This window comes from Bos mutus, chromosome 2 (genome assembly GCF_027580195.1).
Source record: "Bos mutus isolate GX-2022 chromosome 2, NWIPB_WYAK_1.1, whole genome shotgun sequence".
Classification (NCBI taxonomy): Eukaryota; Metazoa; Chordata; class Mammalia; order Artiodactyla; family Bovidae; genus Bos; species Bos mutus.
This window is the reverse complement of record NC_091618.1, coordinates 92408889-92431121: the sequence shown is the minus strand read 5'-3', so window position 1 is coordinate 92431121 and position 22233 is coordinate 92408889. Positions and strand designations below refer to the sequence as shown.

Here is a 22233-nt window from a genome sequence, read left to right as displayed (position 1 = left end):
CCATATTATATATAGTATCTTATATTTACATGTAAATGGTCTACTAGATTTTTCTTAGTCATAAGACATAAAAATCAGGAAGAAGTTATCCAAATTTGAGGGTGTTGGGGAGTTTTTGGGGCAGAGAGAAGAAAAACTGACTCTGTTAGTTGTACATTCCTTTGCAAGAGAATAGTTGCTGGGGAAGGGAGCCAAGGTTGCTGGGGAAGGTAGAAGGAGAAGGGTTCGTGGGGTGGGGAAGAAGACAGGAAGCACTACTCTGCAAGGAATAATTAAGCCATGGGATATGTGTGTATGTGAGTGTGTGTGTGGAATAATTAAGCCATGGGATGTGTGTATGTGTGTGTAACATGTGTGCCTTACAAGAACACCCCCTTCCCCTATTAATCTAAACACTTTAGATAATTTAAATTAGAGAGAGCAGCATTTGGCATTTCCAATGAAAGGTTTTTGAATGGTAAAAAGAAAAAAAAGGTTAAGACTTTTAGAAACATTATTAAATCATTTACTCAGTAACAACAATTAGCAGGTAACATGAACAAATGTATATATTCATTTCCCATTTGGCCTGAATAAGCAGTGCTTATTACTAAATTTGCTACACAGTGCTATCCTAAGGCAGGTTTTCCTATGGCCAGGGAAAACAGTATTTTAAATAGTCCATCTTTCTAAAATTCAAGTGACTATTCCTAAGCAGGTATTTAGAAAGGAATTGGAACAATTAAGGCTTAATTAGAATGAGAACAAAAACAAAACACACAATTACAAAAGAACATTTAAATAGGAAAATAAGGAAACTATACATAAAAAATTATACATGTACACACATTGTATCAAAATACTTTTTCTATTTTGGTAACCAAATTTTGGAGACTAAAAACAAACTAATTCAAGCATTCCTAAATATAAAAATGTCAAGTCTATATTTATTAAAAACAAGATAGTATTGGTTCTGTTGAAGTAACCACATATGCACCAAGATAAACATTTGGCACTGTGAAAATGGAAAGAGGGGACAGCTTTAAATTTCCTCAGTATTATCACTCCTTAAATACTTAAACTTTTTTCAGTTACTTTTCTGTTAAAAATAAGTTTACTTATTTTTAAATGTGAGGCCAATGTGCTTTTCTTAAAAAGACAAAATACTTATTACAAATGGAAGGTATTAGGTTTGCACCAGATAAAAAAATAACATTTACATTTGCCTAGATGCAACAATTTAAAAAGATACAAATTCAATATATAGTAGGAAAGTATGTAAAAAAAAAAAAAAAAAAAAACCCAAAGAACCATACCCCGTTAAAAAAATAAGTGCACCTTCTATTGATTATATATTGAAAACTAAATATTCTGATTTAAAAGTAGCTTCTATAAAATGTCAAAGTAGTAGGCATTGTTTGCTTTTCTAATACAATGAATAAATAAGAAATATTTCTATCTCAAAAGTACTATCAGTATTTCTTAGCAAAAATGTAGTATATACATGGAAAAGCGGGCTTTGATACAGGATGTTCTGCATCTAGGTTTCTGAGTTTGATTTCCATTAAAATGTTTTCTACAACTTATAAGGACAACACACACAAAAGTAAAAAGATGAGGTAAACATCTTATACTTTTAAGAACTACTTGAAACTGAATACTTATATATTTCCAATGCCTCGGCTCTAGAAAAAGTCCTCCATAATGATGATGATATGACTTATATCTGAACCACATAATGAGCAGCAACTTTCTTGGTCTTCTGAATAGGCAGTGATGTTCTGTTATTACAAAGTAATCATGACTAAGTTTTGTCCAGTACTTTGCTTCAGTGCAGGTTTACATGAGGCACCAAGCTACAGTAAGAGCAGCTACAATGCCATTCAAAATTGCCATACTGTAGCCCATGTGGAAGGAATGTCCGGTCATTTTCCTAGGGGGAGAAAAAAACAGATGAAAAAAGGAAAATGTAATTTGGAATAGCAAAGACACCATCAGTTTTTACTGAAAATGCTTACAACCTGGAAACACGTTTCCCAAACACTGTTTATACATTAACACACAAGTTAAAAAAGAATATTAGACAGCTGCAGGATTAGTAAAACTGTCTTGTTATCAAATATAATTTTTCAATTTCATTAACTGGAGTAAAATGCTGTTTGATCCCCGTAATTTCTTTACTGTGCTTCACAGTCACATGTACCATCACCTAATTCTAAAATATAAATCTTGTTACTAATATATTACAAGCATATTTTTTTATTTAAATTAACATTGGTTTCCCCACTCTCTTCTTACTGGTAATTTAAAATACATATTTTTTTCCAGTATTTGTCCTACTTGTACCATGTTTTCTTTAGATTACATGAAACTCTACTTTTTCTCTGAGCACTAAAAACAGCACTCGTCCATATGTAAATCATTAACAGATAATGTCTATTATAAACATTACAGTTTTCAACTTAATAGGTTACTTAATTTAGGTGGCTTTCAGTGGGTTCCCAAGTGTCAGTAAAGATGAGGTTTTATGATTACTATGAGGGCCAGCTAGCTCATGTGCACAGATTTCCCCTGACATTTGTTCCCTTAATCATTGAGCAATTTTACTTATTTTACTACATTTTCTTAACACTCTTTACACTAACTCTATTGCAGTAATACTCTTTGCTTATCCTAATAAGGATGAGACATGCTAAAAAGAATAGAAGGTAGTGTCCAGTTGGTGTCAAGAGGCAGAAAAGAATCTTCTCAGTAGATCAATCCAAATTAAGGACATAGAAGGAGGTATACTAGTAGTAGTAAGAATGTCAAGTTGTTAAGTATTAAATAATAAGGGTCCTGGACTGAGAGGGTTACCATGCCCCTTGTCCTCTTTAATAAGCACAAATCAAAGACAGGGAAGAATTTAGATAAAAATTAATATTTGAAGAGCATCTTATTATAATGATTCCAGTCCAGTAAAATCAGGAGCAAAGACTAAAGAATTTACACTTTTCGAAGAACAGCCCCTTTGCATTCACCTGGGACTACAGACGATTTGTAATCGACTTGTATTCTGAGAGCCTCCTGTTCTGGTCCATGGGAGTTATTACTCTCTCCACTCAAACCTTCTCATCTGGGACTAGTTTAAGATGCTTCTCATTTGCTCATAAGGGCATTCTACCTAGCTGTATAACCTACTATTTGGTAAAATAAAAGAGATAACACTAAATACTTTGCCCCTTTAAGAAAAAGAAATTCCTCTAACAAAAACTGGTGAACAGAAATCTAATTGTAACTGTCAACATTATCATTCATTGTAAAAACAAAACAAAACCTATCACTGACCTGAGAATATTTAAATTCACTCTAACAAAGTTAATCATGGAACAGAATTTCAGGACTTTATTGTTCTCTTTTACTAGTTTGAGACCCCACATTCCAATAAAAATAGAAAAATCTCTAAAGTACAGCTTATTAGACATTAGGAAATTATAATAACTACAATGCTGACATAATTGAATTTTACTGAGATGTACAAGCTCAAATGCTCAGTGGATCTCACAAACCAGTAAAACAATGAATTTTAATAACATTGAAGAAATACTCCAGAGCAGTGGTTCTTATTCTTTCTACCACCTCAGACATACCATGCTCCCACTGTGAACACTGTAGCGGTTGTCATGCATGTACTGCCAGGCAAGGGACTAAAAATATTTGAGCAATTTCTAGTTTAAAATTGCTTTTTAAATTCACATGATTTTCCTCCCTGAAAAAGATATACAGAACCCTTGGCAGGTTTTCTATGACCTACTTGTGACCTTTGAAGTCCTGTAAAAAAACTGAAGGTACTTTGATTCCCCTTTGTCAAATACTCCATAAGACGTTATGGAAAAACCTGAACAAACTTTTGACCAACCCAATATAATTAAAATTAACATGTGACTTCATTTAACATACTAATTCAAAAATTTAACACCTGGCTATTCATTTGACCATTTAAAAATAAATACAGAAACAAACAGAGACCTCAATGACAAAACCAGGATGTTTCCTAAAGTAAATGTTAGAATTCCTAACTGTGGATTTTATTATGCTGAGGTATAGTTCTATTCCACCACAATACATTTCTGAAATCAAAACGGAAATAAATGGGAAACATTTAATAAGAAAAAATACTAGAAAAAAAATATGGTTACAAAGCAAAGCTCATAATAATACAACTCTTTCTATATCCTAAAAGATTAGTTATAAGAAGGTACTATCTTGTTTTGAATCTAAAGAATTCCTTTCTAATAATAAAGAATCCTACAAAAACGAACTCATGTGAATCCTGTTAGTGGTTAAGAGTCTGAGAGAGAGTTTTGACGGCCAGCTTTGCCACTTTCAAGGGGTATGAAGCCAGAATTTGACCACTGAGCCTCAATTTCCCAAAATGGAAATACAAAGAAAGTCTACTCTTATAATAAAGTTACGAGAATCAGGTATCTGGCACATAACCAAATAATCAATAAATGTTAGCTGCTATCTACTATGGAAAAGAAAGCTTAGCTATAGATGAGATTCTGAAAAATTCTTTTGATCTTCTACTTCAATTCTTGCTTCTAAGTAAAACACCTAAATCTAGACCCAACCCAAATCAAAACAGAGGAACAGGAACATACAAGCAGACTCAAGAGGTGGAGGGAAGAAAGAGACTGAAGAACTACAGGTTTGTGTTTGTGTGTGCGTTTCTGCTTGGAATTACCCTCTTCCAAAAAGTTCATCATCACTTCTCCCTTTATAATTCACAAGGGAACTCAAGACTTCCACTATTTAGATCTAGATTTTGTAGTCTGGAAATGTGCTTTCTAGCAATATAGTTATATTGATATCTAACAAACTTGTAAAGTGACTAAATCATGCAATAACTATACCTTAATTATTTTCATTTATTCAGGAATGGAATACATTTCAAATTTAAGATTCAAGTTAATTCAATGATTCTGGCAATTTAACTAAGTATAGTCTTACTTTTGAACTACAAATTAAAGCACTGACTAAGCCACTACCATAAGTCTCAAATAAATTACCCTTATTTCAGAGAGAGACCAAACAGATTGGCAGCTCTTTTTTCATGTTTCGTATTGATTGCTTTTCCTCTAATCATGGTCTGGTTGACTCCTAACTGAAGGTCTGTGCTACATAGTGCTGTGCTTAGTCGCTCAGTCGTGTCCAACTCTTTGTGGTCCCATGGACTGGGGCCTTCCAGGCTCCTCTGTCCATGGGGATTCTCTAGCTAAGTATACTGGAGCAGGTTGCCATGCCCTCCTCTAGGGGACCTTTCCAACCGGATCGAACCCAGGTCTCCCTCATGGCAGGCTGATTCTTTACCGTCTGAGCCAATACTACACAGTAGTCTTCACTTTCTTGAAGTCTTCATTCATATACTATATTCATTCCTTTATTTCCTTTCCCTCACATATTTTCCACATTTCAGACATGCTTCTTATGACCGAACTCTTTCAATTTTCAATGTAATACAGTAACATCACTGCCAACAGATTTTTCTCTGAGCAGAAAGCTCCCTGCTTGCCAGTAAGAAACTATATTAAAGTCTTACATTAACAATCAACTGGCTATTTGTCTGTGTCTGACTGGCTCAATAGGAAACAGGATGACTAGTTGATACTAATCTATTCCTTCTTTACACATCTGAGCTGCCTTTTACTGCTCATTCTCTCCCTAGCCAAGAAATCTCTAATGCCAAAAAAATTTTAAGCTGTGTGAGCTCTGACTGGAGTAACTATCAGTTCTTTACCTGGAATCAGAAATTCTTAACCCAAGCCCAAAATCTGTAAGAAAATACTAAACCTCACCATATTTCAATCACTTGCAAAGCATTTCTCTCACATTTCTTTCAGAAACACAAAATGATACAACAAATTACTTGCACAAATTGCTGAGGAAGATGAAACTGTCAGTATTCCAATTAACTTTACCAGTGTTATTTAAGAAATAAGGGTTAGAATTTCAAAGAGAAAGCTTTCCTCCCTGAGGAAATGCTCTCATTAAGGAAAAAACAATATATATTACATTCACCCTTTATACTCTACAGTTCCGTTTTCTGTTGTTGGAGCAAGTCTTTTTCACTTTTTAAATTTTTTTTTTATTGGAGTTGATTTACAATGTTGTGTTAGTTTCTGCAGTACAGCAAAGTGAGTCAGTTATATATTTATACACATATATCCACTCTTTTAGATTCTATTCCTGCTGCTGCTGCTGCTAAGTCTCTTCAGTCGTGTCCGACTCTATGCAACCCCATAGACGTCAGCCCACCAGGCTCCCCCGTCCCTGGGATTCTCCAGGCAAGAACACTGGAGTGGGTTGCCATTTCCTTTCTGATGCATGAAAGTGAAAGTGAAAAGTGAAAGTGAAGTCGCTCAGTCGTGTCCGACTCCTAGCGACCCCATGGACTGCAGCCCACCAGGCTCCTCCATCCATGGGATTTTCCAGGCAAGAGTACTGGAGTGGGGTGCCATTGCCTTCTCCAGATTCTGTTCCTATAGGTCATTAAACAGTATTGAAGAGTCTCCTGTGCTATACAGTAGGTTCTTACAGTAGTAGTGTGTATATGTCCCAGGTGGCGCTAGTGGTAAAGAACCTGCCTGCTAATGCAGGAGAGATAAGGGAGCAGTTCAATCCCTGGGTTGGGAAAATTCCCTGGAGGAGGGCATGGCAACCCATTCCAGTATTCTTGCCTGGAGAATCCCATGGATAGAGGAGCCTGGAGGGCTACAGTCTATGGGGTTGCAAAGAGTCAGACACAACTGAATCTACTTAGCATAGCAAGCACATGCATGTCAGTCCCAATCTCCCAATTTATCCCTCCACCCCCTCTCCCCCTTGGTAACTGTATTTGTTTCCTATATCCGTGACTCAATTTCTGTTTTGTAAATAGGTTCATTTGTACCATGTGCTTATATTTCCCATATAAGCGATATCATATGATACTTGTCTTTTTCCATCTGACTTACTTCACTAGGTATGATGGTGTCTAGGTCTATCCATGTCACTGGAAATGGCACTATTTCTTTCTATTTAATGGCTGAGTAATATATACTTACCACATCTTCTTTATCCAGTCCTCTGTCAATGGACATTTAGTTTGCTTCCACGTCCTGATTATCTAAATAGTGCTACAATGAACATGGTAATGCACGGATCTTTTTGAATCATGGTTTTCTCTAGATTTATGTCCAGGAATGGGACTGCTGGATCAGACGGTAGCTCTATTTTTAGTTTTAAAGAAACCTCCATAGTGTTTTCCATAGTAGCTGCACCAATTTATATTCCTACCAACGGTGTAGAAGGGTTCCCTTTTTTCCACACCATTCACAACATTTAATGTTTGTTGATTTTTTGATTATGGCCATTCTAACTAGTATAAGGTGATATACCTCACTGTAGTTTTGATTTGCATTTCTCTAGTAATTAGTGACATTGAGCATCTTTTCATATGCCTTTTGACCAGCTGTATGTGTTCTTTAGCAAAATGTCTATCTGGATTTTCTGTCCACTTTTTGATTTTTTTTTTTTTGGATACTGAGATATATGGACTGTTTATATATTTTGAGATTAATCCCTTTTTGGTTGCTTTGTTTACAAATATTTTCTTCTATTCTGTGGGTTTTCATTTCCTTTATGGTTTCCTTTGCTGTGCAAAAGCTTTTAATTAGGTCCCATTTGTTCATTACTCTTGGAAGTGGATCAAAAAAGATCTTACTGCAATTTATGTCATAGAGTGTTCTATGTTTTCCTCTAAGAGTTTTATAGTATCCAGTCTTGTATTTAGGTCTTTAATCCACTGAGTTTATTTTTGTATATGGTGGTAGAGAATGTTCTAATTTCATTCTTTTATATGTATCTGTCCAGTTATCCCAGCACTGTTTACTGAGCGCACTGATTTCGTCCACTGTATATTCTCGCCGCCTGTCATGGACTTGGGGACCGAGTGCATGGCTTTCCCTCTGCACTTCTATCCTGCTCCACTGATCTGTATTTCTGTGTTCTGTGGCACTATCATTTTGTTTTGATTAAAGTTCTTTATTTTAAAATTTTCTTCTCTTTCCATTAAACTTCACCAAAATTTATAGCATGAGTTCTTTATACCAGGTAATATACATGGGAGACAAAGATGTGTCTAGTGACATAGTGTCCTAAGTGTTAAAGTTCTGCAGACAGCATTACTTAGAAGACGAAGGAGCTGTTTGGTTTGTAGAAGGGGAGAGATTTTAAGTTTAAAAGAACAGTCAGTACCTGAGCTAAAACTGAGTATGATGAAATCAGCATTCTAAACAAATAACAATATGTGCAGGGGCAACATGTAGAGAATGCAGGAAATGGTTAATAGTTCAGCATGGTGAGAGAAGGACTTGGAAAACTAACTCTCCTTCTACGGGGTGGAGGTAGGGGGGTTTAAACCTGGCTCTAATATTTATAGGACTACTTTAGCCTCCTTGAAAATCTAATTCCCATCTTTAAAGTAAGGTTAATAATTCCTCTCTTTAGTGCTCCTGTGAAGACTGAAAGAGATAATATTAACAAGTACTTGTTGCAGTGTCTTGAATGTACTGAGCACAAAATCATTAACCCAATAAATGTCAACCATTATTTTTCATGCTGGACTGGCTGGAGTTAATGAGAGAGAATGAAGAACTGAAGGTGAGGCCAGGTTTCCCACCTTACTGGCTAGATGAAACATCACTCACCATGATAGGGAACCCAAAATACAGGTTGATACAAGTGGAAAATTTTAGATGTGTTAAACTCCAAATACCTATGGGACACTGAAGTAAAAACTCCTAGTAAGCAACAGGAAATACAAATGAAAATTAAAAGGGAGGTTCTCAGAAGACAGACTCAAGATAGGCTAGACAGACTCAGAAGTCTATTTCTCAGAATAGTAGCTTATGAAAAGGGATTCCACAAGTGCCAAGTAGGGATCAGAAAGCTGGAAAGAAAAAACAAAACAAAAGAGAAGGGAGCAGTGTCAGAGAAATTAAGAAAGAAAATCATTTTGAAAAAGAATATTAAACTTTCAAATAATGGGTTGAAAATGAATTTTAAATTTTGTAATTAAGAGTTCTGTGGTCAATTTAAGGAGAAAAAATTTTAGTCTAGGAGTGACTGCACAACATATGTGGTAGCAACTAAAGTTCACTGTGAAGCAGGGACTATCTCTTCTCTAGTCTTAAAAGATACTTAACTATGAAGAGATTTAGGCATGAAGATATTTTCTCTAACACAGGAGAAACTTGAATGTTTGTAGAATTAAGTTTGGGCAGGGAGAAGAACCCTTTATCCTCTGAGATACAAGGAAAAATGGTATGACGGAAGTGGATGTAAACTAAGTTTGTAATTAATTTCATGAAAGAGGGAGGAAGAAGCAAGAAGTTCCCTCACAATGACCTTTCATGAAACTGGAAGTGAGGTCCACTGAAAACTAAAATGCAAAGTATGTAGAATAAACACAGAAAAAAAATGGGACAGGGATGTAGGATGGACGGATGTGCTGCTAATCACTTCAGTTGTGTCTGGCTCTGTGTAACCCTATGGACTGTAGCCCGCCAGGCTCCTCTGTCCATGGGATTCTCTAGGCATGGATGGATAGTGCTAGCTAGTAAGATTCTAGTTCAGAATATGAAGGTTGTGAACTCAAGTTATTCAGATCTTAGTTTGGATGATTCATCTCTTAGTCTCTTCATCCTTTCTATATGGACCACAGCACTGGACCCATTTCAGAATGGATTTGAGGTCTTCTGCTGTTGCAACGTTTTGCTAGCTTTGTTGCAGGCTCTCTCCTACCTGACCTTCCTTTTACCTCTATAACTTTACAATTTTTCAGGGCAGGCACTTCATCCTTCCTTCTCTGCAAAGGCCTGGTAAAAGGAAGCTAGTTTTACTTATAGTTCCTAACAACTGTAACCAAGTTTTGATGTATTTACTTTGGCTTCCCATTTTAAAGTTTCTATTATAATTATTTTTCTTGCCAACAACTTATTTCTCCTAGTTGATTTCTTAATCCTGAAAAACACTTACTGTACCTGGGAAAAAAGTAACTTGTAGACTCACAATCTAAAAGAAGTGAGTAAAGTTAATACAACGGGTTTTTATAACTGTCTTGTGTTGTTCTGTGTGTGTTTGCTCAGTCATGTCCGAATCTTTGCGACCCCATGGACTGTATCTTGTCAGGCTCCTCTGTCCATAGGATTTTCCAGGCAAGAATACTGGAGTGAGATGTCATTTCCTTCTCCAATTTTGTTATAATTTTAAACATCCTCAAGCTGTAAGCTTTCTTGTTTGTTCAAATGGCCTTTAGAGGACCCTTTATCACTACTTTATCATCATTTATTCACTAAAACTTAGATGTTCAGTAAAAGTTAACGCATTTACCATTTAAGTGTGAAGGAATTACTATGGGCTTCCCTTGCGGCTCAGTTGGGAAAGAATCCACCTGCAATAAGGGAGACCTGGGATCAATCCCTGGGTTGGGAAGACCTCCTGGAGAAGGGAAAGGCTACTCACTTCAGTATTCTATCCATGGGGAAATAATTATTATAAATTACTTCCATTTTATTATTATTATTATATTATTATATTTTATTATATATTATATTATATATATTATTATATTATTATATTTTTATTATTATTATAAATTACCCCATTTTATAATGGGGTTTTAAAAAAAGTGTGTCATATCCTGACATCTATAAAACTAAGCTGAACAGACAAGCCCACTTGATCTTATAAACATATATGTGTGTGTATATACATATATTTCTTAGATCTTTAGAAACTTTATAAGTAATGTCTAATTTCAGAGTGGTCCTCTAAGGAAGGCTTAGCAAACTAGGACACACCTGTCCTGCCACCTGTTTCTTTTTATTGGAAAATAGTCTCACTCATTCCTTTATGTACTGTCTTTAGCTGCTTTGGTGCTACAGTGGCAGAGCTGAAGAGTTGTGACAGGGACCACATGGCCCACAAAGCCAAAATACCACTTGGTCCTTTACAGAAAAGTCTGCCAACTTTTGTCATAAAGGCTTCCTATTCAAAGTATAATCCATAGATTAGCAATATATTAGCCTTGCCTGGGAATTCCAGGCAAGGCTAATTCTGAAATAGAGAATTCTGAACACAGAATTTCAGAATGTACCCCGACATACTGAATCAAAATCTCTTCAGCCAGAACCTCTAGTGACTCTAAAAACCTCAAAGTAAATACTATTACTATTAGGAAATATATAAATTAGCAAAGAGATTTCCTAAGAGATTATCACTTCAGAAATCTATCCCACTTCAAAAATCTATCCCAATTGCTTTACACTTGAAAGCTTCAAAGTTACTACAGTTTTAAACAAAAAAATACATAAGTTGAACAATGATAAAACGTATTTGTTTCACTTTATCATTATGTTCCTAAAACAGATTTTGACTTCTTTAGAATGTTATAGGACAGATAACTCGAATAAGAAATCAGGTAAGAAACTATGCAGAAGTTAAAAAAAAATTCTCCCATTTGTCCCTCTCTTGTTTTTGTGTATATTTACATTGCTAAGACAGTGGCTACACATTGGATGCATTGTACAACTGTGTATGCATATATACATTTATATTTCTTTTGCCTTAAAAAAAACACATTTCGAAGTAATCTGTCAGGAGAAAATACAGCAAAATATTTTTAGAATGAAGTGCCAGAGAATAAGACTAAAACTATCATATTAGCTAGTTTACCAGATTGTAAGTCTAACCCCTCAAGAAAATTAGAGACACCAAGGGAACATTTCATGCAAAGATGGGCACAATAAAGGACAGAAATGGTATGGACCTAACAGAAGCAGAAGATATTAAGAAGAGGTGGCAAGAATACACAGAAGAACTGTACAAAAAAGATCTTTGAGACTCAGATAATCACGATGGTGTGATCACTCACCTAGAGCCAGACATCGTGGAATGTGAAGTCAAGTGGGCCTTAGGAAGTATCACTACGAACAAAGCTAGTGGAGTGATGGAATTCCAGTTGAGCTATTTCAAATCCTAAAAGACGATGCTGTGAAACTGTGGTACTCAACATGCCAGCAATTTGGAAAACTCAGCAGTGGCCACAGGACTGGAAAAAGTCAGTTTTCATTCCAATCCCAAAGAAAGGCAATGCCAAAGAATGTTCAAACTACCGCACAACTGCACTCATCTCACACGCTAGTAAAGTAATTCTCAAAATTCTCCAAGCCAGGCTTCAACAGTACATGAACTGTGAACTTCCTGATGTTCAAGCTAGATTTAGAAAAGGCAGAGGAACAAGAGATCAAACTGCCAACATACGCTGGATCACCGAAAAAGCAAGAGAGTTTCAGAAAAACATCTATTTCTGCTTTATTGACTATGCCAAAGCCTTTGACTGTGTGGATCACCACAAACTGTGGAAAATCCTGAAAGAGATGGGAAAACCAGACCACCTGACCTGCCTTTTGAGAAATCTGTATGCAGGTCAGGAAACAACAGTTAGAACTAGACATGGAACAACAGACCGGTTCCAAATAGGAAAAGCAGTACGTCAAAGCTGTATACTGTCACCTTGCTTATTTAACTTATATGCAGAGTACATCATGAGAAATGCTGGGCTGGATGAAGCACAAGCTGGAATCAAGATTGCCGGGAGAAATGTCAAAAACCTCAGATATACAGATGACACCACCCTTATGGCAGAAAGTGAAGAACTAAAGAGCCTCTTGATGAAAGTGAAAGTGGAGAGTGAAAAAGTTGGCTTAAAGCTCAACCTTCAGAAAACAATGATCATGGCATCTGATCCCATCACTTCATGGCAAACAGATGGAGAAACAGTGGAACAGTGGCTGACTTTACTTTTTGAGCTCCAAAATCACTGCAGATGGTGACTGCAGCCATGAAACTAAAAGACATGTACTCCTTGGAAGTACAGTTATGACCAACCTAGACAGCATATTAAAAAGCAGAGGCATTACTTTGCCAACAAAGGTCCGTCTAGCCAAGGCTATGGTTTTTCCAGTGGTCATATATGGATGTGAGAGTTGGACTATAAAGAAAGCTGAGCACCTAAGAATTGATGCTTTTGAACTGTGGTCCTGGAGAAGACTCTTGAGAGTCCCTTTGACTGCAAGGAGATCCAACCAGTCCATCCTAAAGGAGATCAGTCCTGAATGTTCATTGGAAAGACTGATGTTGAAGCTGCAACTCCAGTACTTTGGCCACCTGAGGCAAAGAGCTGACTCATTTGAAAAGACCCTGATGCTGGGAAAGACTGAAGGCAAGAGGAGAAGGGGATGATAGAGGATGAGATGGTTGCATGGCATCACTGACTCAATGGACACGAGTTTGAGTAAACTGTGGGAGGTGGTGATGACAGGGAGGCCTGGCGTGCTGCAGTCCATGGGGTTGCAGAGTCAGACACGACTGAGCAACTGAACTGAAGTGAACTGAAGGTGTAGTTATATTTGGGGGGAATGATGTATTTCAAGTGCATACACCACACCATATACACACATATGTATGTCTAGAGTCATATGGTTTTAGTAATCAAGATTACAAGTACAGAAATAATTATTAAAAAATATGTTCTATATGATTATACTTGTATAAAAACAGAAATATTTACATATGTATAGTTTTTTTTTAAATCTGAAGTATAATCTGCAGTCTGTTCACACTAGTTAATTCAGCATTATTCAAAATAAGATTCTGCAGCCATTAACTAAGTTATACAATTCTGTGCTACATGTATTAATTCTATAATCATAAAAATATCAATAAAGATAAATTTTACATCAGTCACTCTCCTAACAAATAAATTTCTCAATTACTATTTGAAATAGAAATGCTATTAAAATATAAAAGCATTAGAAATATGACTGTGCACTGACTTCAAGGTTTCACAATAATCCTGAGCTAAGGATCATCTTGAAAAACATTTACTTAAAAGATGCTTAAGATAAGGAAAAAATATAAATATAAATAAATATATATATATATATATATATATATATACACACACACACACATAATGTTGAGCTATAATGCATCATTCTTAAAAATACATGGGCTTCTGAGGTGGTGCTAGTGGTAAAGAACCTGTCTGCCAGTGCAGGGAATATAAGAGGCATGTTCTATCCCTGGGTTGGAAAGATCCCCTGAAAAGAGGGCATGGCAACCCACTCCAGTATTCTAGCCTGGAGAATCCCATGGACAGAGAAGCCATTTTGAGCATTTATTCCATTGCCTCTTCGGCCTGGTAATTAGGCTAAAGATGCGCATTATGAGTAAGTATCAGTTATAAAGTAGCCACCATTTTAATGAAGCAAGTTGGTTTATCAATCTACACAATGGTAGACTATGTTATAGAATTCAAAATATCAACTTTAAGCAGCTCATTTTTAAAAAAGGATTTTCTTTTTCCTTAGTTTCCCAGCTATACTGCCAACTTCTCTAGTCCTTATGATCTCTTATAATCTATGCCTCATCTAGAATTTTACCAACTAGAAATTTTAATTGAATCACAACCTATGTTTTGCTGCTGTGATATTAACTAACGTAATAACGTACAGGCACTGAAAGATCCTAACAATGAGCGGAGTTCTTTAACATGCAATTAAAATGTGTGCATTTAAGTTATTTCTCATTGTATTAGTTTCCTGAAAATTAAAGAGAAATAAATGTATATCTGGTTGGATGAAATTGCATACTAACTTACAGTCTAGTTTACTTATATATAGCAATCTGTTGTTACTGTTTAACTGCTAAGTCCTGTCCCACGCTTTTGCGACCCCAAGAATTGTAGCCCACGTGGTTCCTCTGTTCATGGAATTTCCCAGGCAAGAATACTGGAGTGAGGTGCCAGGTTGCCATTTCCTTCTCCAGGGATCTTCTCAACCTAGGGATGGAACCTGCGTCTCCTACATTAGTAGCAGATTCTTTATCACTGAGCCGGCAGGAAAGCCATATAGCAGTTTACTTGATTGCAAATGGAACTAAACATGTTAACTATATTCATCAGTGTACAGAGGTAGAAAAATGCCTAAGGACATCTATCTGTCCTAGATACTGTCCTTAGTTAGACAAAGTCCTTATTTGTTAGAAAGTTAGGCCAAACAGTATTAAAAACAATGGGATTCCCAAGACTTTGGATTTCATAAGTCAGTTTAAAAATAACACCATGTTTTGCTGACAAACTTGTTTTGCCAAGAACAAGGTTTAAAAACCACTACCATGTACTATTAGCATTATTTAATATAAGAAAGAGCATATTATTATCAAAAGAACAGAAAGGGGAAAAAATTTAAAGAATAAAAATCTAAAGATAAATAACAATTACTCAAGAAAAGATAATTTGCAACCAGTGGTAGGCCATAGTCAGACATCCAGCTTGAATTAAGGAAAGGAAAGAAAAGCTCTGGGACTATATCAGATTTATCATCTGATGTACCTGTTGCTTTACCTAGTAAACATATTTATTGCCTATGAGTGTAGATATCACTGCTTTCAATCCCATTTTGGAGAGGAGGAAATTAAGGTTCAGAGATACCAAATGACTTGCTCAAAAGTTCTTCTGAGTAGTATATGGTATAGCCTGCATTTGGAAGTTGCTTCCTGACTTATAAGCTCTTTATAACATACCAGGCTGACTCATAATTTATGAAGATTGTTGAACACATATAAAGGGTTCCAAGTACAACATTACCAAGTGCTATCTCTTAAGTATTTCTTATCCATGCTATTCTGTGCATATGGACACCCATGTCTATTCAGCAACCCATACATAACACATTGTAAATCTGTGTAAGCAAAAGCCATAGCAAATAGGTGCAAAGCAAACAGCAGCTATATTCCTTTATGAAAGTAACAAAGAAACCAAGAATATTTAATATGATTTCTTACAGGATTTTGTTACATCTATTTAAGTCTCCATTTAGAATTTTAATGGAATACAGAAGACATGTATATATTCTAACCCTTCAAGAAGCCTCTGTGCAATGCCATCAATATATTCATTAATAGTGACAGCTTTACAACTGATGGCTCCAAACAGTCCCTAGAATGAAGATAATGAATAATGAAATGATAGATAATGAAACTTCATGATACTCAAATAGCAAGGCCAAGTTCTTGATCTATCTCTTTTGTCAGTAGCTTCTCTCCAACTGCAATTAGCCATCTGACATCTGTTTCATTAGTCCATGGCAATAAAGAATATCTGATCTCACAAAGCGGCAACTCTCCAAAGTCTGTATAAAACAGTCACACTATCAATTTGTTGTGTTCAATGTTAAATCTTGTGTGCTTGGAAAAGAAACTTCTAATTTAAATACTAAATCACCTACTTGTCTTGATCTTCAAGACTTTTATTACTGATCAAGAACTCATAACCTCATTTCTATTATGATTTTACTATTTTGTTTGTACTATATCTTAACCTGTAAGAAAAATAATGGCCCCAGTATTAAGAACAAGAACTTAGAGAAAACCCTTTCACATACAAATGTAATGGAGACTTAAATATTTCAGCATCTGACTACATCCAGAACATTACACACGAAATAACATGTGAGATGCGTTTTCATTCTGTAAAAGTTACCAAAAACAGTTTATCAAAAAGCAATTCAAATGAAAATCAACTGTTCACTTTTCTTTCTTACTTGTAATTTACTCTGCAAATACCAAATACCATTGCAACACAATTAAAAAAAAAAAGACTGTACAGAAATGTTTAAATTGAATTAAAAGCATGTGTTTGTTTTTAGAAACACATTAGAAATTGAGTGTCCTAATATTCACAAATATCATTTGTGGTTGGAAGAAGCAGAAAGGTGGATAACTCAGAGTGATCCAGACAAAAAATCCAACGGTACCCGGAAGACAGTAGTTTGTAAATTCAGTACAGATTGCCAATCAAATTCTATATATTTTAACATTTTAGGAAATGCAGATGTGACCATTTGAGAGGCATCTAAAGTACAAATGAAACAAAATGGAGGGGGAAGGGAACAACCTTTAAAACAATGATATGGCCATGCTGCTGCTGCTAAGTCACTTCAGTCGTGTCCGACTCTGTGTGACCCCATAGACGGAAGCCCACCAGGCTCCCCCGTCCCCGGGATTCTCCAGGCAAGAACACTGGAGTGGGTTGCCATTTCCTTCTCCAATGCATGAAAGTGAAAAGTGAAAGTGAAGTCGCTCAGTCATGTCTGACCCTCAGCGACCCCATGGACTGCAGCCTTCCAGGCTCCTCCGTCCATGGGATTTTCCAGGCAAGAGTACTGGAGTGGGGTGCCATTGGCCATAGGACATGACAAAAACTGGTTAGAATCAACTAGGTCCAAGATGGCAGAAAATTGAACCTCATCATATGCTCCCTGTAATACCTTAGTATCTAAATGATGCACCCACCAGGCCCATGACAGTTCTAGGCTAACCATAAAAGTTCAAGAAGTAGGTGGTGGCTTAATCCTGAAGCTGCTGCCCCTTCCCCAAATTAATTGGGATAATCCTCCCACTCATTAGCCTATGAAATTACCCAGCCCATAAAAAATAACCACACCATATGTCAAGGCTCTCTCACCTTCTGAGACGGCCCATATTCTGTGGAGTGGTGCTGTTGTTCAGTAACTAAGTCATGTCTGACTCCTTGCAACTTTATGGACTGTAGCAGGCCAGACTCCCCTGTTCTTCACCATCTCCCAGAGTTCGCTCAGATTTACGTCCATTGAGTCAGTGATGCTCTTTAAGCATCTCATCTTCTGCTGACCCCTTCTTTTGCTCCCCTCATAGCTTAGTTGGTAAAGAATCCACCTGCAATTAGGAGACCCCAGTTCAATTCCTGGGTGGGGAAGATCCTCTGGAGAAGGGATAAGCTACCCACTCCAGTATTCCTGGGCTTCCCTTGTGGCTCAGCTGGTAAAGAATCTGCCTGGAATGCAGGAGACATGGGTTCCATCCCTGAGTTGGGAAGATCCCCTGGAGAAGGGAAAGGCTACCCACTCCAGTATTCTGGCCTGGAGAACTCCATGGACAGTCACAAAGAGTCAGACATGACTGAGCGACTTTCACCTACTTACTCTTTTGCTTTCAGTCTTTTCTAGCATCAGGGTCTTTTCTAATGAATTGGCTGTTCACATCAGGTGGCCAAAGTACTGGAGCTTCAGCATCAGTCCTTCCAATGAATATTCAGGGGTGATTTCCTTTAGGATAGACTGGGTTGAACTCCTTGCAGTCCAAGGGACTCTCAAGAGTCTTCTCCAGCACCACAATTCAGAAGCATCAATTCTTTGGTGCTGAGCCTTCTTTACGGTCCAATTCTCACATCCATACATGACTACTGAGAAAACCATAGCTTTGAGAGTACATACCTTTGTCAACAAAGTAATGTCTCTGCTTTTTAATATACTGTCTAGGTTCATCATAGCTTTCCTGCCAAGGGGTAAGCATCTTCTAATTTCATGGCTGTACTCGCTGTCTACAAGTCTGGTAAGTGTGTTTTTCTCTAAGTACGTCCAGTTTTTAACCCATTATTTTGTCTCCAAATTCTTTCATGATGAAGCAAGAACCTTAAATTCACTGGCAACACAAATACTGCCTTTAAGTTGAGTTATAACAAAAATATAATATTTTGCTAATTTCTGATAATTAAAAATGGCTACTTGAGTAATAATTTTCACTCAAATTTTGGGCTTAGGTCTCCTTTAAAAGCTATCTAAGAAAACTTACAGTGATGTCTATTTTTTGTTTTAACAAATATTCCCATATCCTTAGAAACTTTAAATATAAGCATTAGTTTTTCCTCCTTGGAAATAAGTCTCTGGGTATTTCCAGAACAAAATAATAGTGCTATCCCTATAATGCTAACACCTTGGCTCAAATGTTAAAGGAATGATGCTGTTAAATTGGAACTCTAACCTAAATAAGATCAAACAAGAGCACACTAGCAGTTAAGACTTCTGTCTATCAACTGAAATTAAACAACACCTTTACTTCTTAAAGAATACTGGACCTTAAAAAAAAATACTCGCCCTTAACCTCTGACTCTATGTAAAAGTCCTATTAGCCAGACAAACTTAATGACTTTTTAAAATATATTTTTCATCACTTTTATTGCAAATTTTGACTCAATTAAAAAACTAATGAGCTATCTACATTGTGTTTTTTGCTAGACCCATCACATACATTATCGTTTCCCAACTAAATTTATTTCTAGATTATAAACTAACATTTTAACCCTAGACAGGACCTATGATAATCACTGAGTTATCTAACAAGCTGATAACTATAAATCTGCAGCCACATCAACAGTGGAAACAGTGGGAGACTTTATTTTCTCGGGGTCCAAAATCATCACAGATGGTGACTGCAGCCTTGAGTTAAAAAACACTTGCTCCTTGGAAGAAAAGCTATGACAAACCTAGACAGCATATTAAAAAGCAGAGATATTACTTTGCCAACAAAGGTCCGTCTAGTTAAGGCTATGGTTTTTCTAGTAGTCATGTATGGATGTTGAGAGTTAGACCATAAAGAAAGCTGAGCAATGAAGAATTGATGCTTTTGAACTGTGGTGTTTGAAGGCAGGAGGAGAAGGGGATGACAGATGATGAGTTGGTTGGATGGCATCACTGACTCAATGGACATGGGTTTGAGCAAAATCCAGTAGTTGTTGATGGACAGGGAAGCCTGGTGTGCTGCAGTCCATGGGGTCACAAAGAATTGGACACTACTGAGGGACTGAACTGAACTGAGATGGCATTTGTGCACAGGTAATGTGAAATGAGAAAAGAAATGAGAAAAGGAGAAAAGGAAAGATAAGCATCTGAATGCAGAGTTCCAAAGAATAGCAAGAAGAGATAAGAAAGCCTTCCTCAGCAATCAATGCAAAGAAATAGAGGAAAACAACAAAATGGGAAAGACTAGAGATCTCTTCAAGAAAATCAGAGATACCAAGGGGACATTTCATGCAAAGATGGACTCGATAAAGGACAGAAACGGTATGGACCTAACAGAAGAAGAGGATATTAAGAAGAGGTGGCAAGAATACAAAGAAGAACTGTACAAAAAAGATCTTCAGGACCCAGATAATCACGATGCTGTGATCACTCACCTAGAGCCAGACATCCTGGAATGTGAGGTCAAGTGGGCCTCAGGAAGCATCACTACGAACAAAGCTAGTGGAGGTGATGGAATTCCAGTTGAGCTATTTCGAATCCTGAAAGATGATGCTGTTAAAGGGCTGCACTCAATATGCCAGCAAATTTGGAAAACTCAGCAGTGGCCACAGGACTGGAAAAGGTCCGTTTTCATTCCAATCCCAAAGAAAGGCAATGCCAAAGAATGCTCAAACTACCACACAATTGCACTCATCTCACACGCTAGTAAAGTAATGCTCAAAATTCTCCAAGCCAGGCTTCAGCAATACATGAACCGTGAACTTCCTGATGTGCAAGCTGGTTTTAGAAAAGGCAGAGGAACCAGAGATCAAATTGCCAATATCTGCTGGATCATCGAAAAAGCAAGAGAGTTCCAGAAAAACATCTATTTCTGCTTTATTGACTATGCCAAAGCCTTTGACTATGTGGATCACAATAAACAGTGGAAAATTCTGAAAGAGTTGGGAATACCAGACCACCTGACCTGCCTCTTGAGAAATCCGTACGCAGGTCAGGAAGCAACACTTAGAACTGGACATGGAACAACAGATTGGTTCCCAATAGGAAAAGAAGTACGTCAAGGCTATATATTATCACCCTGCTTATTTAACTTATATGCAGAATACATCATGAGAAACACTGGACTAGAAGAAACACAAGCTGGAATCCAGATTGCCGGGAGAAATATCAATAACCTCAGATATGCAGATGACACCACCCTTATGGCAGAAAGTGAAGAGGAACTCAAAAGCCTCTTGATGAAAGTGAAAGTGGAGAGTGAAAAAGTTGGCTTAAGGCTCAACATTCAGAAAACGAAGATCATGGCATCCGGTCTCATCACTTAATGGGAAATAGATGGGGAAACAGCGGAAACAGTGTCAGACTTTGTTTTTTTGGGGCCCCAAAATCACTGCAGATGGTGACTGCAGCCATGAAATTAAAAGACGCTTACTCCTTGGAAGGAAAGTTATGACCAACCTAGATAGCATATTCAAAAGCGGAGACATTACTTTGCCAACAAAGGTCCGTCTAGTCAAGGCTATGGTTTTTCCTGTGGTCATGTATGGATGTGAGAGTTGGACTGTGAAGAAGGCTGAGTGCCGAAGAATTGATGCTTTTGAACTGTGGTGTTGGAGAAGACTCTTGAGAGTCCCTTGGACTGCAAGGAGATCCAACCAGTCCATTCTGAAGGAGATCAGCCTTGGGATTTCTTTGGAGGGAATGATGCTGAAGCTGAAACTCCAATACTTTGGCCACCTCATGAGAAGAGATGACTCACTGGAAAGGACTCTGATGCTGGGAGGGATTGGGGGCAAGAGGAGAAGGGGACGACAGAGGATGAGATGGCTGGATGGCATCACTGACTCAATGGACACGAGTCTGAGTGAACTCCAGGAGTTGGTGATGGACAGAGAGGCCTGGCGTGCTGCGATTCATGGGGTAGCGAAGAGTCGGACACGACTGAGAGACTGAACTGAACTGAACTGAATGTGAAATGTGGGAGAAATCATTTTGAAGTGGAGCACTCTGGTCACTGAGAGAAAACAGTGAAGGAGAGAACAAGTGAGATTTTATTAACAAGAACAGACTTTAACTGGATTTGGCAATACTGCATGGGCAAAAGTGCCACAGAGCCAAGACTCACAGTAAGTGCCTTTAATTGTCAATAAAATGACACTGCTTCAATCAGTGAAATTCTCCATTGATTCGAGATGGGCAAACAAAAACAATAAGCATAGTTAGGGGCCAGCTATGCCACATGCAAATTATTTGGCTTTGTGCAAGGCACTAATATTCCTTGGGACTCAGTGTCCTTATCTGTTAAAAAAAAATGGAGGACCTAGACTAATGATAACCCCTATGAGTGACTTAGAAGAGACTAAGTTCTCCAAAAACCTTTAATATGAAGGTCTAAGACATCCACAGAAATACTAGAATATTTGTTAAAAAGTTGTACTTTTTAACAGCTCAAGTACACATCTGCTATCCATACCTATCTTCCTCCCCATTCAGGAGGACTTAAATAAGTTCTCGTGCTGCCACCAGCTCAGCCTGGAAAGAACCCCAGGAT

The 22233-nt window shown here is 37.2% G+C and overlaps 1 protein-coding gene across 2 annotated transcripts in view; it reads right to left on the bottom strand.

Moving 5' to 3' along the window:
- The window catches only part of ARL6IP6 (ARF like GTPase 6 interacting protein 6), a 71676-nt gene that overhangs the window by 29610 nt on the left and 19833 nt on the right, over window positions 1-22233 (bottom strand). The window contains exon 4 of one of the 2 annotated variants that reach the window (XM_070390508.1): window positions 492-1912. The exons of the other annotated variant lie outside the window; for it this stretch is intronic. Coding sequence (XP_070246609.1) covers window positions 1819-1912 — 94 coding nt within the window. The 3' untranslated portion in view covers window positions 492-1818. Of the gene's footprint in view, window positions 1-491; window positions 1913-22233 lie in introns of those variants that run through there. 2 annotated transcript variants of the gene reach the window in all.